The sequence below is a fragment of the Carcharodon carcharias genome, chromosome 18, assembly GCF_017639515.1.
Source record: "Carcharodon carcharias isolate sCarCar2 chromosome 18, sCarCar2.pri, whole genome shotgun sequence".
NCBI classification, from domain to species: Eukaryota; Metazoa; Chordata; class Chondrichthyes; order Lamniformes; family Lamnidae; genus Carcharodon; species Carcharodon carcharias.
This window is the reverse complement of record NC_054484.1, coordinates 89,537,592-89,555,535: the sequence shown is the minus strand read 5'-3', so window position 1 is coordinate 89,555,535 and position 17,944 is coordinate 89,537,592. Positions and strand designations below refer to the sequence as shown.

General features: G+C 45.7%; 1 protein-coding gene across 1 annotated transcript in view; it reads right to left on the bottom strand.

Moving 5' to 3' along the window:
- ace2 (angiotensin I converting enzyme 2) overlaps positions 1-1,954 on the bottom strand; it is a 121,319-nt gene extending 119,365 nt beyond the window's left edge. Inside the window, exon 1 of the mRNA XM_041210916.1 lies at positions 1,772-1,954. Coding sequence (XP_041066850.1) covers positions 1,772-1,954 — 183 coding nt within the window. The remainder of the gene's footprint in view (positions 1-1,771) is intronic.
- Between the last annotated feature and the right edge of the window lie 15,990 nt (positions 1,955-17,944).

Here is a 17,944-nt window from a genome sequence, read left to right as displayed (position 1 = left end):
GATTGTACAGCAACCATAGAACCATGGGAAAAGCTACAGCACAGAAAGAGGCCAATCAGCCCATCATGTCTACGCCAGTCGAGAAATTTTTTTAAAAACTGGGCCTGAATTTTTCCTTTGGCGCAGCGACGCTATTGGTGGGCCCGGGAGCGGTCGGGAAATGAAACGCCAACCGTGATTGGCCCCCGACAGCGGTTTCACCCTGGCCAACCAATTAGCGGGCAGCCAGCGGGAAATGCACGCTGAAATGCTCAGCGCTGCCGGGGTGGTGGGGGGGGGTGGGTGGCGGGAAGAGGGGGGTCGATGATGTCACCGCAGGTGAGCTCTGCGGGGAAGCTCCCCGAAGGCAGACAGCTGCCTCAGGGAGCTGCAGGCCCGAAAATAATTAAATAAAGTTATAAAAAGCGGTGAAAAAAGTCTATGCATCACAATCAGGCACATGGAAACATAGCTGATAAAAATACTGACCACAGATTTTTATTTTTATTTTATTTCATAACGGGAATTTCATCCCGCCCTTGGATGAAGTTTGATTAAAAATACAAAGGCCTCCTGGCTGATTTGCCCGTCTGCCAAGTGTAAGGTTGGACAGGCTGCGGAAAATTGGAGACAATTGCGCCATTAATGGGCTTAATCGCCCTCTTAATTGTCTGACTTTTGTTTGTGCCCTCCGAGCGAAATTCTGCGCAAGTGCGCAATGACATTGGTACGCTTGCGCAACATCTTCTCGCACAATTTTACACCCAATCAGGCCAAGCACACACCCCACCCGCCCATGGGTCGTAAAGTTCAGACCCATAAAGATTTGACTTTGCTGAATGTGGTTCAATGCTTTGCTGACTTGCAGTTTCTGATTCGCTAGCAGAGTGGGTGCTGGGACAGTCAATTCACCCTCTTGGCCAACAGCTACAGGCCTTACATCTGTTCCCAACAAGAGTGGAATGAATACTGTGGCTGTGGGTGTGTGGGGCAGGGCAGTGGGGCTGGTGGGGGGGTTCTTTCATGCACTTGCAATTGCTCTGCCTAATTAATGGCCAGATACTGACCCCAGTATCATTCAGTGGTGGCATAGTGGTATTGTCACTAGACTGGTACTCCAAAGACCCAGGATAATGTTCGCCATGGCAGGTGGTGGAATCCGAATTCAGTAAATATCTGGAATTAAAGGTCTAATGATGACCATGAAACCCTTGTTGTAAAAACCCATCTGGTTCACTAATGCCCTTTAGAGAAGGAAATCTTCTGTCCTCACCCGGTCTGGCCTACATGTGACTCCAGAACCACAGCAATGTTGTAGACTGTTAAAAATGCCCTCTGAACAAGGGCAATTAGGGATGGGCAATAAATGCTGACCTAGCCAGTGACACCCACATCCCATGAACGAATAAAAATAATTAAAATTTACTTCCATGTGTTTGCAAAGCTAGGAAAGTAGCACAGCGAAGGCACAATATTAAAGATGGTGTACTTTTAAATATAGATCTAGTTCAAAGGAAATGATAGCTTAATGAAGCATGTAACAGTACTGAAAGGTTAGAAATACGCAGAAGCTACAGCACAGTCACAACTTTTTCAGCTGGTGGCATTGATGGGACTGGACTCCTTGTCAATGCCTTTAGGATAGAGATGAGGAACACAACACAGTGAGGCAGATACATAGCAAAGTCAATTATCAGAAAACTGCACTTTTACTTCTTGAATCCACCACTTTGCCCTCAATGAATAAAACAGATGTTCCACAACCAAAAGCCATGGTTGTCAAAGTACTCACCATTTTGAAAGCATTTTCTTTGGTGATATTAGTGTTATATTCCCATGATGCTAGTGAGGAATTGTAGACCAGATTCACAGCTTCTTCGCTAAATTTTTTCAAAAAGGCCCTGGCTTCATCCTCAGGTGTCTGGGAGAATACAGCTGCTGTCAGGCTCAGGACCCATAGCCCAAGCAGAAACATTCTTCTCCCGACTCCAACAGTCCTCAACTGAACCTTATCTTTTCCCGAACGTTTGTTTAAATCAGCTCCTATCGCAATGGCCTTTGAACAAGAAAATAAGTCACAGAAGATAATTGCTTTGAATTGGCCCCTGGGCAGGTATATGGTAACGATGCACTGAAGAGATAAGTTGAATAATATTAACCCTTTATTAATTGCGGCATACTTACATGTGCAAGGCCTGAAAATAACCATAAATTAGGGGAATCTTTTGTAAGACAGTCAATAAATTATATTATGAAAGGGTATGTTTCTGCATGGTCATGGGATGTGGGCATTGCTGGCTGGACCAGCATTTGTTGCCCATCCCTAATTATTGCCCTTGAGAAGGTGGTGGTGAGTTGTCCTCTTGAATGGCTGCAGTCCATGTGGTGTAGGCACACCCACAGTGCTGTTAGGAAGGGAATTCCAGGATTCTGACCCAGCGACAGTGAAGGAAGGGTGATATATTTCCAAATCAGGGTGGTGTGTGACTTGGAAGGGAACTTCCAGGTCGTGGTGTTCCCATCTATCTGCTGCCCTTGATCTTCTAGATGGTAGAGGTCATGAGTTTGGAAGGTGCTGTTGAAAGAACCTTGGTGAATTGCTGCAGTGCTTCTTGTAGATGGTACACACTGCTGCCACTGTGCATTGGTGGTGGAGGGAATGAATGTTTTTGGATGTGGTGCCAATCAAGCGGGCTGCTTTGTCCTGGATGATGTCCAGCTTCTTGAGTGTTGTTGGAACTGCATTCATCCAGGCAAGTGGGAAGTATTCCATCACACCCCTGACCTGTTCATATTCATACTGACTTTTTCTGGCTGACATAGTATGAAAGGTTATTCCAGCTGTTGAGGCATGAGTAAGCAGATTGATTGAGGGGATGGAGGGACTGGATTGAGGAGTGATTGCGTAAGTTAGACATGTTCTCACTGGGGAAGGGAAGGTTGAGGTGATATGCTTGCTATTTTTGGGGATTCTAAAGGAAAAGGCTACTGAGAACAGAACAAGTTGCACTACCTCGTTCAGCACAGCAGAACCAAAGGAGGCGAGCTGCAACTGAAGGGGGCAAATTCAAAACTAGAAGAAATATTATTTCACCAAGCAAATGGTTAATCCATGCAACTGGCCTCCACAAGAGGGTGAAAGCAGGCAGAATTGAAGTTAGATTATGTCCAGGAAGCTTTCAGGGAGGTTGTCCATTGGACCAAATGCTTCATTTATCATTTTCAGCAGCCTTCTCTAGAAGTTTGGCCCTATGAGGTCCTCATCTGACTCATGGACAGCATGCATCTAGAACCCTGGACGGGTGCTCCGCATGACATCTCTTCCAGCCTGCATGGATGTTGCCCAGTGTGACCTTCTATGACAATTCTTCTTCCACCCTAGCCTCTAAGTTACGCATGGTGTTGCTCTCTGAGCTGGTGGCTGTGACAGTGTTTATCATTGACACTCTGCATTCTTCCTCAATCTCCTCCTCCTGCTCCTAGGAGCAAGATGGATCTTGCTCCTGGGATCGTGCAGTGATAATGTCAGAAGGGTTAGGGGCCACTGTAGGAGGACGTATGTGTGAGACCATATGGTGTGTAAGACCATATAGAGCTTGGCAGCTTAATGGTAGCTTTGAAGGATTGGGGTAGATGTGCATCTGTAGAGAAGCTGGAGTGGCCACATGCCTTTAGATAAGATGCCTCCTGCTCTTGTTATGATATCTTTCACTTCCCTCCTGATCACAGCCATCACTGCCTCCTCAAAGAGAGTGATGTCTTGCAGAGGTACATCCGCTCCCCCAGTCAGGTCCTGCTGCTGCCTGTTAAGTGCCATGTTGTCCTTAAAGAGAAAGTGTTGTGTTTGTGAGTGTATTTGTGTGTGCATCCATGTCCATGTGTGTGTGTGTCTGTCTGTGTGTGTGTGTGTGTGTGTGTGTGTGTGTGTGTGTGCAGGTGCATCTCCATCTCTTTGACCAAGCTTTTGGTCATTTGGCCTAATAGCTCCTTATGAGGCTCGGTGTCATACTTTGGGTGGAACTTTCTGCTCCCACCAGCAGTGGGAGTCGTGGTGGGCAGGGGCACTAAATTTGGATGATGGAAACTGTCAGTTTCCCACCATTAAGAAATTAGTTTGGAATTTTGTTCCTCTGACTTTGATGGCAGCTTAAAGTCGGGTTCACTTCCTGTTGATCCATGTCAGGAGCCACATTTGCATCTGATGAATGTTCATTAAATGCCAACTTGCCAGAATCACGTTCCCCCCTCCAAATTAAGTGGCCCGGTAGCGTTAATTAGAACAGTCTGTTTCCCAACTGTGTATAAGTGACGTGCACCTGGAGAGTTTCAATTTAACCACCACTTGGAGGCTGCTTTTGCCTACCTTGTTCGTTGTTGATGCGAGATATTGGATGCCTGTTCACAAGCTGCGGCAAGGCTGTGCACGGGAGGCAAGACCAACAGTGAGGGGGTACATGGAGGCAGGACTGGGGGAAGGTGTGGAATGAGAGAGGGGAGGGGTGAGGCAGAGGCAGGACTGGAGAAATGGGGGCATGGAAAATGAGAGCAGAGGGAGGGGACAGAGTCAGGACTAAGGGGAATTCCAGGAGCAGAATGAAGTTGTGAAAGACTGTCCTGGGGAAAGAGTTATAAGACTGTAAGGAAGAGTCAGAGACTGTCCCAGGGCTGAGACCACATTGTTAGGGGCATATTGAAGAGACTGCCCTGTGGCTGTACAGGCCATGTTTGAAGGCTTTGCATTGTACACATGTCTTGATCCTGTCCCCAGGACAGTGTTTCACAACTCTATTCTGTTCATTGACCACCCCTTGGTCCTGGCTCTGTCTCCTCCCTCCGCTCTCATCTTCCACCAGCTGCTTGGTCCTGGTCTTGGGCCGGGGGAGGAAGGCCTCTCTGGGCAGTGACGGTCATGCACAGTATGGTGTGCAGGGTGTTGTCAGCCATCTAAGGAATTTGGTCCTGGGGGGTTCAAGTCATGGTATTGTGAGGCAGATGGCACAGTAATGTTCAGGGGAGGCATCTGGGTCCTGTAAATGGGTAGCTGAAAAGTCATGGGAGCTATTGGATGGTCTCATGGAGGTTGGAGGGACCTGAAAAGTCAGGGTGCACGTGACCTTGAGAAGCAAGGTGTCAGGTTGACAAAGGGCATGGGGCCATCAACATGAAAGGATTCGGGGAAAGAACAGGAATATCAACATGGATAATGACGTGTTCAAAGGGAGAGGCTGGATAGTAACAGGAAGAATGGGAATTAGAAGGTGGTGAGGATGGAGGAGGATGGGAGGGACTTGGTGGGTGACAGGAGAAGGTTGGAAGCTTGTCTCCCAGACGACATTTTGGACCTCAACTAATAATGAGGCAGTTCAAAAAACAAGCTAGAAAATAATTGATAGGGGAGAGGTCTCTGGGCATATAGGAGGAACTCAGCACAGCAATTTTAGGTCGATTGAAGGGGCCCCAAATAAATGCCCTGCTCAAACCATGGTCAGCATGCCTTACTGAGTGCTGGGCTCAAGGATTTAATGCACTTGTCTCCTTTCCTAATGGTGTACGTTCAGGTGAGAACCCATTAAGTTTAGGTGCTGCAGTACATTTGGTCTGAATTGGCATCTGATCCTTAGAGAGGCATGTGAGATTGGATATAGAGTCAAACAATCAAAGGCCATGGGCACTGCACAGAGGCTGCATGGGCCCTACTAGCCCCCAGTGCACCAGTCATGGCATTCCAGGCACCATGCTTGCAGTCATGACATAAGTGCAGGGATTGGGCATCGATAGTTATTGTCAAAGCCACTGGAGGATATCCACCAGAAACCTGACTGTGGACCCTAGGACCTGGGTCTTTTGCCCCCAGAGAAGACCCTCATTGTGAATGTGCAGTTCTGTCTAAGGGGAAAGCTCAGCCACTTGTCATCCTCTAGGATGATATCACCCCGCAAGGGGCGGGTCTTGTTATCCCATGTGCAGACTGAGGGCAAGTCAAGGGCTAGAGGCTTTCCCTGCTTATGTATGGAGGGAGACCAGTCAAGGGGAACCACCATTGATTGCTCAATTGTATCCATTCACAGGTACAAGCAGGAGTGCAGGATGCAGGCTACAGGCTACAGGCAACACTGCTTTCTTGGTAGCTACAATTCAAATAAGGAGAGGAAGGGCTCATCGCCAATTGGCACAGCTCAGGGAAGTCCATTGTCCTGAGGAACAAGAGCCACCAGGGCCCCAGGAAGACGGAGAGGCGGACGAGGAGGGGCTAAATCCATGAAGATGTTTTGCACAACCAAGATTCTACAGAAGACAGTTCATACATGGAGATAAGAGAAAGACAATGCTGCAGACATCTTCACCTGTGGTAGCTCATACTTGCCACATTGTCCATGAGGAACTCATGCTGCACGAGCTTGGAGGGCATCCAATGCTGGTGGCTCTGAAGGTTACCACTGCACTGAAGTTCATTGAGGGCAGGTCCTTTCAGGGCTCCACTGAGGACCTTTGTGGATTCTCACAATTGGGGACACACAAATGCATAATGGAAGTGACACATTCCCTTTCCAATAAAGCTTTCCAATAAAGCCCACTGACTCCCACAGCTACCGCAGCTACAGCTCCTCATACCCTGTTTCCTGTAAGAATTTCATCCCATTCTCTCAGTTCCTTCGCCTCCATCACATCTGTTCTGATGATGCCACTTTCCCAAACAGCGCTTCGGATATGTCTTCCTTCTTCCATCACCGAGGCCAGTTGAAGAGGAGAAGTTACACACTCCGATCCCACAGTGACCTCAGAGACTCAGGCTTCCTTTTAACCGGATTTATTCAAGCATACGCAGGGAAGCCACAATCATTCCTAAGAATGAAGACCCAGTTCCCAGATTGATTATATTTCATTACTTATCATAATACATTTGAATACATCCAATCGGTAACCGTCACACTGGTCCCATGCTAACTCTATCCTATTGAGTACATAAATGGGTGATTTTGCAAACCAATTATTCTGAAGGATGTATACACAATTATATTATCCAACCAAAATTAAAACACGTATGCAAAGACCTTGGTTCTCACAACTCAAGGCTGTTTGTGTTTCATCAAAGCCCCATCTTGGTCCATTGTATGTCTTCCCATATCTAAACTAAAACCATCTGCCCCTTCCCTATGTGAGAGGGGAGTACACTTAATCTAATTTATGTCATACTTTTGTCTCCAGTCTGACTCTCAAGGCTGTGCAATGTTCATCTGGTAATCTTCAACTCTTAATGTGTTTAGCAGCCATGTCTGCCTGGAGATTTTAAGGGTTTTTCAGTAAATTCTTTCCATATTCTCTTTTAGCATTTTTACTTTGCCCCTAATAGCTCCCTCCGGGACACCCTGGTCCACTCCTCCATCACACCCAACACTTCATCCCCTTCCTACAGCACCTTCCCATGCAATCACAGAAGGTACAACACCTACTCCTTTACCTCCTCCCTCCTCACCGTCCAAGGGCCCAAACACTCCTTTCAGGTGAAGCAGCGCTTCACTTGCACGTCCTTCAATTTAGTCTTCTGCATCCGGTACTTCCAATGTGGCCTCCTCTACGTTGGGGAGACCAAACGCATTTGCGGAACACCTTCAATCTGTCCACAAGCATGAACCAGACCTCCCTGTCACTTGCCATTTCAACACCCCATCCTGCTCTCATGCCCGCATGCCTGTTCTTGGCCTGCTGCAATGTTCCAGTGAAGCCCAACACAAACTGGAGGAACAGCACCTCATCTTCCGACTAGGCACTTTACAGCCTTCCGGACTTAACATTGAGTTCAACAACTTCAGGTCATGAACTCTCTCCTCTATCTTCACCCCTTTTTTAAACATTCATTTTTATTTTTTATCCATTTTTATTTTTATTTTTAATCATTTATTTGTGGTTTTATCTCCTTTTTTACCCTCCTCCCTTCTACCCCATTTTCTATCCTCTATTTTCCCCACCACTGCCCCCTCCCCCACCATCCCATCCCCTACAGGGCCACCTGTTACTTATTCCATGTTGTTCTTTCACAGAGTGCTTACCCTTCTGCTATAATCACATTCTGCTTTCTTACCTTTATGCCAATATTAGCATTTTTTTTAGCACCAACCACTACAATTAACAATTCCTTTGTCCTTCAGTTCATGACATCTTTGTCAATCCCTCCTTTGTCCCAACCTATCACTGACCTTCTATCCAGCTTCACCAGCTCCACCCCCCTTAAACAGTATAAATTTCATCACGTTTCCACTTCTCTTTAGATCTGAAGAAGGGTCATACGGACTCGGAACGTTAATTCTGTTTCTCTCTCCACAGATGCTGCTAGACCTGTTGTGTTTTTCCAGCATTTTCTGTTTTTGTTTCAAATTTCCAGCATCCGCAGTATTTTGCTTTTATTCAGGAGAGAAGTACGATCCTCACAGGTAAGTAGACGGCTTCCTTAGGCTGAGCACACACCCCTGACAACACACACTCATTCCCCTCTAGCAGACACTTCAAATGTCACCAAGTGGAACCAACTTCCACTATTCAGTGTCATGAATGGGGAGAGTGGGAACTAGGAAAGGAATAACGCTCACCTTAAACCCGGAGATGAAAACACTCTGCAGGGAGGCATGAAAGGCAATAATGCTCAGCAACGAATGACATTTCCCCAAGAACTCTGTCATAAAATAAACATTGCAAAGTACAGCTGGGAGAAAAGTCTCTAACTTCAGGCATGACAAATATTTGTTACATCTACAAACCACAGACTTCAGTGTGACAGCATCAGGATAATCATTAACCTTACTGATCAATTCTCCTGAGGCCAAATAATGTCTGCCTGAGAAGAGCTAAGGTAATGTGTATATTGTGCAGCCATCATTTTCATATAGAAAGTGCCTCTGTTCATGTTGCAGATGTGGGACTAAAGGTGAATCTCTGTGATGACACTGAATGAAACTTCATGGAACTGAGGGACAAGATGGGAGATAATTGTGGAGGGTTTGTGTTGGACCCCTGAATGAACATGGGACCTTGCATCACATCGATTAGCCATTCAACACCTGAGACTCGGAGAGAGATAAATGCGAACTATATTCACAAATAGTGAAGTTTATATACAGTGAATGAACCCCTGTGCCACCATTGTGCATTCAAAATGTTCTAATTTTTCTAACCCTACCACCATGTCTAGATGCAGTCCTGACATCCGCAGCAGAGGTGCAGGCCGCCTGCTGACTGCTATGCCCCGTTGTCTGAGATGATCTTTGCAGGCGTCCTCTGGGGGCCCGAGGCCTGGAAGGCCCCAGCCTGCTAAGGGGCTCCTGCACTGGAGCAGTTGCAGCCCCTTGGCCTGACCAGCTGGAGTTGATGGGGTCACAGGCAGAGGAGATTTAGAGCAGCCGGGCACCCTTGGAGTGTCCTGGGTGGATTCCCCTGGGGTGTTAAGCTGGTCCTCCTCCTCCCTTTAGGTGCCCAAGGGCACCTCCCTAACTCCTTGAGGAGAAGGGGTACTTGGAGGGAGGTTGAGATGGCCAATTCCCCTCTCGCCTAGCCACTGCTGGAGCACACCCATGGCCAGAGCGATGGTGTGCAGGTCCGAGTGCAAATTCGGCAGAAACTGCTGGACCTGGATCTCCAAGGTGCTGCCACCCTTCTCATGGAGACTTCAATTCACTCGTATGCGGGAGCCACAACATCAGACAGGATGTAGACGGACTCTTCCATCCTTCGTTCCAGTCTGCTGAAGGCCTCTGACAACTCTGCCTGATGTTCCTCGGCTCGGCTCCGTATCTCCAACATTACTCTCAGGGCCAATTCCAGAGGTTCATCATCGGACTGCGCCTGCTGTGGGCACGTGTCGAAGGGCCGATCAACAGAATGTGATCCCAAGCCCACTAGAACCAGGAACTACCGAGGTGTGTGTATCTGCACGGCGGCGAATGCAGCAATGGGTCTTTGTCTGATGGTTATCCTCATTTGAGCCACCCTGGGGGCTGGGGCTGAGGTGTTTGCTGGGACTCTTCCTCCATGTTTTCTTGCTGCTGGCTGGAATTGAGAGAAAAGGTAATTAGCGATTGACTAGCATGCTGCGACATTATAGGTCACACACAGTCATTGTCCCCTTGTCATTGACGTATACTGGATGCACCCTCACTGGCTTTTTGCTGGAGGCTTATTTCACCTTCCACACAGGAATGACCTCTATCCTCTCCAGACAGCTCTGCAGCTTGTTCCTTGTTAGGGGGAGAGCGTCCTCAGCTCAGAGGTCTCCCCTCCCTCCCTCTGATCTTTGGACCCTCCCTTCTGTTGGGTAATCTAGTTCTGCATGAAGACAGATGGATTGACTGTGAGCACTCTGGATGAAAGAACAATTCAGAAGCATGCATGCCTGCTATATGTCTGAGCCTTCCCCAGTACGGGATTAAGATGCTTTTTGTGCACCATCTTACAAGAGGTGGTGAGCTTAAAGTGGCTGGAAGTCAAGCAGTGCTGATATCCCACCTTCTGGTTGTCCATGACATCCCTGTGGATTCTAATCCTTAGGCTGCCTTGTGAGACTGAGCTTAGAGTGAGTTGAAGTTTTACTTACCCTGGCGGAGGGCATCAGGTCATTCATCCTTTTCCTGCACCTCAGGGCATCCCTTTCTCACTGGCCATGGGCGCTGGCCTCCTTGGCGACCTCCTTCCAGGCTGGCATGGTCAGGTGAGAGGACTTCAGGTTCCCACCCCCTGCTTTTCCTGGGTGGCCTGCAGAAGAATCCCCGGGGGGGCCTCACGGATCCAGGGAGCGGAGGGTTTTGTCCTTTAGAACGCCACTGAGAAGCAGAGTAAAACAACGCACCTGGCCTGCAGTGAGTGAATGTCTGTCCGGCTGCCATTTAAATATGGCAGCAGGACCTTTGACCCCCATGAGGCAACAGCGGCGTGGACAAATCCCTGCCCACCGCCACGAGATTCGACAGGCCCCTCATTGATGCATAATTAATGAGCTGAAAAACGGAAAATCAGGTGGATTAACCAGACCTGCCGCCCAACGGGAGTCCCGTCGACTTTCCCGCCTGCCATTGAACTTAGTCTCCAGAATGGAAAATCCCACCCTTTGGCTTATAATGCTCCTGTGAAACTCCTTGGGATGTTTCATTACGTCAAAGTGTTATCTAATTATAAGTTTTTGTTGTGACTTTGACCACTCGTTTCAAGTCTTTGAATTTCTTGGGAAACTGAAGCGATATCCTGGGGTAATGCTTCTCCCACAATCATCGCAAAAGCTGCCGCTATGGCCTCCATCCCTCCCCCTCACTGCAGACACAGGACACCCCTCCATTGCTGTACCCCCTTCACCATGATTCCCATTCCCAGAGCCTCTTCTGGGAATGTTTGAGCCCCCCCACTTGATCACTCAGCTATCCTGATATGTGCTATTTTGTGTCAGACAACACATTCTACACCTTCAGAGGAAGTATGTGTGTGGAAGCTACAAATACCGCTTCACGAAAATTGTTCCTGACTGGAGATTGAGTGCCAAACGTGCAGGGCTCAATTTTAATACCACCTGGCACATTTAAATCCTGATAATCAGTAAATAACCCCCAAATTACAGGCTAAATCCAGGGACTCAAACAGGTAGGTCTTATTAACTCAGCACACTTTCCCAAAATAACCCTCAACTCTCCAAGTAGAGATAACCTGTATAAAAAGGAAGCCAAGCATTTATCTAGCGCCTTTCATGACCTCAGTATGTCCCAAAACACTTTCCAGTCAACAAAGTACTTTTGAAGTGTAGTGACTTGTAATATAGGAGATGCTCCAATCAGCTTGCACACAGCAAGCTCTCACAAACGTCAATGTGATAACAACCAGGTCCTCTGTTTTTTTTTATGATTGAGGGATAAATATTGGCCAAGTCACTGGCGAGAACTCCTTCAATCTAATCTATCAAAAGTTCCACATTATCTCAGAAATCTTCTCTGTTCAGTGAATCTTTTCAACTTCTCCACATGACTGTAGCCCTTCATCCCTGGTAACATTCTGCTAAGTCCCCTCTGGACTATTCTATCGCCTTCACATCTTTCCTGAAATATAGTGCCCAGAATACTGCAGCTGAGACTGAACCAATGACTTGTAAAGTTCCAATGTAAACTCTTTGCTCATACAGTCACTGCCTCTATTTATAAACCCAAGTACCCCTTCTGCGAATATGAATTAGGAGCAGGAATAGGTTATTGGCCCCTCGAGTCTGCTCCACCATTCAATAAGATCACGAGTGATCTGATTGTGACCTTGTAGTAATTGTAGCTTTAAGGATTGTAGTGACTGTAGCTTTAAAACTTATTGTGTTGTATCGTATCACATGACAGTGTGAATCAGCTCTAAGCGTGGGGAATCTTTGGGTGGGAGTTCTTCTAGTTGTGGAGCTTGATTGAAGCATGTAACTGCTACTGCACCCCATAAATAAAGTTTGATGTTTCTAATGAGAAACCTGTCTGGAAATTCAAGTTCATAACAAACTGATGACAAGGATAAATCAGGTCCAGCATTGTTCCTCACCCAGTGACTGTGAGTATCTTGTTTAAACAGAAGAAAAGCAAGATATACTCACCAGATATGTCACATTTTGCAGCCCTTTGAACCATCCACAGAGGATTGGTGTCAATATTTAGAATGCCTGGAGTTCTGTTTCCAGGCAAAAGAAATAACAGGAGAGGAAAAGAGGAAAGTAATTCTCCTAAGTGCTTGCGGGAGTAAAACCTATAATTTAATCAGAAGTTTTATGGCCCCAAGCACACCCAATTTAAAGATCTTCAATGAGTTGGTAGGTCGCGTTAAGGGACACTTTCCACCCAAACCCTCAGTCACAATTGATGTGCGTTAGTGCACAATACACATTATGAAAACAGGAATATCAAGCCTTCTCACTCAATTTTTGGGGTATTGCCTGAACATCTGGGAATTTAAGTTAATGTTTTCCAATTTAATCTTTAGAATGATCAAATAGTTCAATTCCACTCATGATGCACTTTATATGATTGTAATTATATTGATGTTGGCACAATGTTGCATATCATTTCGTTCACACTGCAAAACCAGAGAAATTACAGCCTTCACTCTCTTACACACACACACGCACAAACTGTGAGACACCCCATCCTTTCCTGTAGCATCCAGTGCTGCCACAGATAGACCTTCCATATACATTGAAGGGTTTAAGGACTGTTTTTGTAAGGGTTATATGTCTCTGAAATGATTCCATATGAGGATGGATAGCGAATTAAGTACAATCCCTCCACTCTCCTCCATTTCCAAAAAGCCTTACTTGGAAGGACGGAAGAAGCAACAACCACAAGTCTCCATCCCAACTCCTGAAGGTACTGGCTCGAGAGTTCTGATTAACTAACAAATGCCAGGACTCTTCCTTAACATGTAACTGTTGTGGGGTATGGCTCTGTGTCCTGGTTCTACTCTCACAGTTAACGCAAAGCAATTTCTTATAGTTAAAACTACCCTTGCAACAGTTTGCAAACCTTCAGCGTACAAAGTCACACTTGGCTTCCTCGTCCATGTACAAAAAAACAGTACAAATCAAGCTATGATTGGTTTCAACAGTCACATGTTACTACACAGCGATTATGTGAATGTCTTTGTTTTATCGGCACAATGGCTTCCACTGTACTGCAGTGGTGTTCTGGGAGTGTGTCTCACTAACTGAATGCTCCTTCCCAGTGAACTCCCATCAATAACTCCACAGACTCCCTTCAGCATGGTACCCATGTATATTATAGCCATCTACAGCCAGCGTGCAGCTTGGTATCTTGCATTGCAGCCATTGCTGTGATCGAGTACTTACACCATTGCCCACTGTCTCTGCACAGTCTAAAGCAACATTTTAGTTCATGTTGTTGCCATTTTATCTCACTGGAGAAATAGACAACTTCAACAACAGCAAGGGCACATTCATTCATAGAGTTTGTGGATAGGTTTTATTACCTTTAAGTTTATAAATTACTCCTCAAAATAATAGGATTCAGAAGCATTTATTGCTGATGCCCACAGAATATCAAGCAAAATGTGATAACTATTGTTGACGATAATGTCACATACACTCAGGGCGATACCTCGTAAATTGACTAGAACGTTCTTATGTTACTGTTGGAATATGCCTTTAAGGGATTGTAGACATCACTAGAACAGAAGGGTGTGTGCTCTGTTGGAAGCAAAAGTGAAAATAAAACTGAATCGCATGACACACCTCCTTTCTAGTGATGTCATGATGCAATCCCTAAAAGGCATATTACAACGGTTATAGTTCCTGAGCTCGAGCGGTTCACGGCTGATAAGTCCTCATCAAATTCTGACATATCTTTCCTAACACCCCTTCTTTCACATCTTTCCTCTGTAGCTACAGCTGTGATGCCAGAGGACTGTAGGACTGCTACTGTTCAATTGTTATTTTAAAAGGGAGAAAGGGAGATTAGACTGAATAAGTACAAACCAGTCAGCCTAATTTCAGTGGTGGGAAAATTATTGGAAACAGCTCTAAGAGACAGTGTAAATTGCCCTTTAGAGAGGCAAGGGCAGTCAGCATGAATTAGTGAAGAGGTCATGTTGACTAACTTGATTGGATTTTTTGAGAAACTAACAATGGAGGAGGAGGTGTTGGTGAAGGCATCATCTTCAATGGCTGGAAAGCTGTTTGGGGCTCAGTACTGGGTCACTTGCTTTTCATGGTACACATGGTATCTATCTATGATTTAGACTTAATTGTTAGGGGGTACGATCAAGAATTTTGTAGATGATACAAAAATTGGCTGTGTGGTTGATAGTGAGGAATGAAGTTATAGACTGCAGGAAGATATCGATAGGCTGTTTAGGTGGGCAGAAAAGGGGCAAATGGAATTCAATCCAGAGAAGTATGAGACAATGCATTTGGAGAGGACAAACAAGGCAAAGGGATGGACAAGAAAAGATACAATGCTGGGAAGCATATAGGAATAGATGGACTTTAGAGTATATGTCCACATATCCCTGAAGATAGCAGGACAGGTAGATCATGTGATTAGGATACTTCCCTTTTTTACTTGAGGCATGGAATATAACAGCAGCAGTTCCATGCTAGAACTGTATAAAACACTTGTTAGACCACAGCCAGAGTACTGCATACAATCAACACATTACAAGAAGGATGTGATTGCACTAGAGGAGATACAGATGAGACTTACAAAGATGTGGCTAGGGCTGGAGAATTTTAACAAAAGATTGGGTAGGCTCAGGTTGTTTTCTTTGGAACAGTTGACGTTGCGGGGAGAAGGCAGCTCACCACTATCTTCTCAAGAGCAACTAGGGATGGGCAATAAAAGCTTACATCCCCTGAATGAATAAAACAAAAAGAGGCATATAAAATTATGCTTTATAAGTTGAGATATAAAATGATGAGGGCCCTAGATAGATGAATGTCCTATTCCCCTTAGCAGAGAGCTCAATAACCAGGGAGCATGGATTTAAAGTGATTGGTAGGTAGATTAGAGGGGGGTTAAGGAGTAATTCTTTAACCCAGAGGATGGTGAAGGTCTGGAACTCACTGTCTGACAGGGTGGTAGAGGCAGAAACTCTCACCACATTTAAAAAGCACTTGGATATGTACTTGAGCTGTTGTAACCCACAAGGCTATGGATGAAGAGATGGAAGATGGGATTAGACAGGATAGATCTTTGTCAGCCAGCACAGATACAATAGGCCAAATGGCCTCCTTTATCTCCATAAATTTCTCTGATTCAATGGTTCTTTGTCCCAACCCAGCTACGTGAGAATCCACTTATCCCTTGGCATTACCTCATTCAGTTAGCTCTTCTGCCTCATCGATAGAAACAGTTTTAACAAGACTAACCCTCTGATCTTTGTTCCAGCTTCACCTTGACAAAACTGTCAATCAAATCATGCCAAGAAGGAGAAGGGGCAAATGTGGCCAAGTGTGGGCAGTATTTCCAAGGACGGTCATAAGTGTTAAGTGTGTGAGGAAGAGGGATAATTTCATTGTAAAACAATATGGCCCAGGAGGCTTGGAACTAAAGATTAGCGAGTAAAACTGTCAATGAGCAATGCGAGGCCTTCAAAGAGGAGATGAGTCGGGTACAGACTAGACATATTCCCATGAGGGAGAAAGAAGGAGCATACAAAGGTAGACCTCACTGGATGATTAAAGACATAGAGATTAAAATGAGGCAGATAAAGGAAACTTATGACAAATGTAAGCTTCACAATGAACTGAATATAAGTAGTACAGAGGATATATTAAGGGAAATGTGAATGGTGGGGGTGAGGGGCTTAGAAGAGAGTTTGAGAATAGCTTATAAATAACAATCAAAGGGAACTCATCAGTCTTTGGGTTAGGCCTCAAATGGAGCATTGCACTCAACTCTGAGCACCACATTTTTGATAGGATGTCAAGGCCTTGGAGAAGATGAAGAGATTTACTAAAATGGTAACGGGAGAGGGAGAGACTGGAGAATCTAGGCTTGTTCTCCTTTGAGCAGAGAAGGTTAAGTGGAAATTAGATAGGAATGTTCAAAATTATGAATGCTTTGATAGAGTAAATAAGGGGAAACTGTTTCCAATAGCCAAAGCGTCGGTAACTGCAGGACACAGATTTAAGATGATTGGTTCTCTTACCAAAAAAAACAAAAGAACCAAAAGCAATATGAGGAATTTATTTTAATGCAGTGAGTTTTGATCTGGAATGCTTTGAGACTGATGGAAGCAGATTCAACAGCAACTTTCAAAAGAGAATCGGATAAAGAGTTGTGAAGGGAAGAAATTTAGACCACCCTGGAGAAAGAACAGGATAATGGGACTAAATGGAGGGCCCTTTCAAAGAGACAACACAGGATCGATAAGCTGAATGGCCTCCTTCCATGCTATATAATTCCAAGATATAGAATGCAAGCAGAAAGATGTGTGCTGATTTGAGGAGAGGCTTGGGAGACTGAGAAGGGAAGGGTTGAAACTGCTTTGGTTAAAGGAGGCTGCAGGCCTGTGCAGAGAATGAGAGAGGTGTGAAGGAGAGTTTTACCTCAGCTGTCCTGGTGAGGTTATTAAATTTTCACCTGCTTTGTGGCCAGGTTCTTGGAATAATGTTGGTGCCGTTAGCTTTGGACTGACGCCTCTCTCTCTCTCCCTGTATTTGTCTGGGCTCCTGTCACCATTGATGAGGATGAGGGCCTCCTGCCTGCTGCTGACTTGTTGTGCAAGCATCTCTACTATATCACTGAATCTGGGAATTTTTCCTGAAGGTATTCTATCTGTTGCTGCAGGAAATCACTCTCCATTAACCACCATCAAAACGGACACCTCCCTTCTAAGAGGCTGCCTTTAAGTTGCTGGGTTTCTATCTCCCAAAGTGATTAGAGAACTGCCCATGGAGAGCGCACTACCACTGATTATACCAATGCTGCAAATGGCTCAGGCCTCTGGCTAGCGGCCTTGGCAGAACAGAGTGGATACCCCAACACCACCTTCCAAATCCAATACGGGAAGATCCATCCCAATTACTCCAATGATTTCTTGGTTGGTTTCCCATCCCCCATTCACCATAAACACCAGTTCATCCAAAACTACACTGTCCCTATCTCATCCTGCACAAAGTCCCTCCCACCAGTTCTCCTATCCTTCCTGACCTACATTGGCTCCCAACCCACCAAAGCCTCAAATTTCAAATTTGCACCTTTTTTTAAAAATCTTCATTATGGCCCTTGTGGTTCTCTATCTCAGGAACCTCCTCCAGCCCTGCAGTGACCCAGATTACAAACCCCTACCCCAGAAACTCCCAACCCCTCCCTCCCCTCTCAGGTCTCTTCACTCAACAAGAATAACAATCTGTCGAAGGGTCATGAGGACTCGAAACGTCAACTCTTTTCTTCTCCGCTGATGCTGCCAGACCTGCTGAGTTTTTCCAGGTAATTCTGTTTTTGTTTTGGATTTC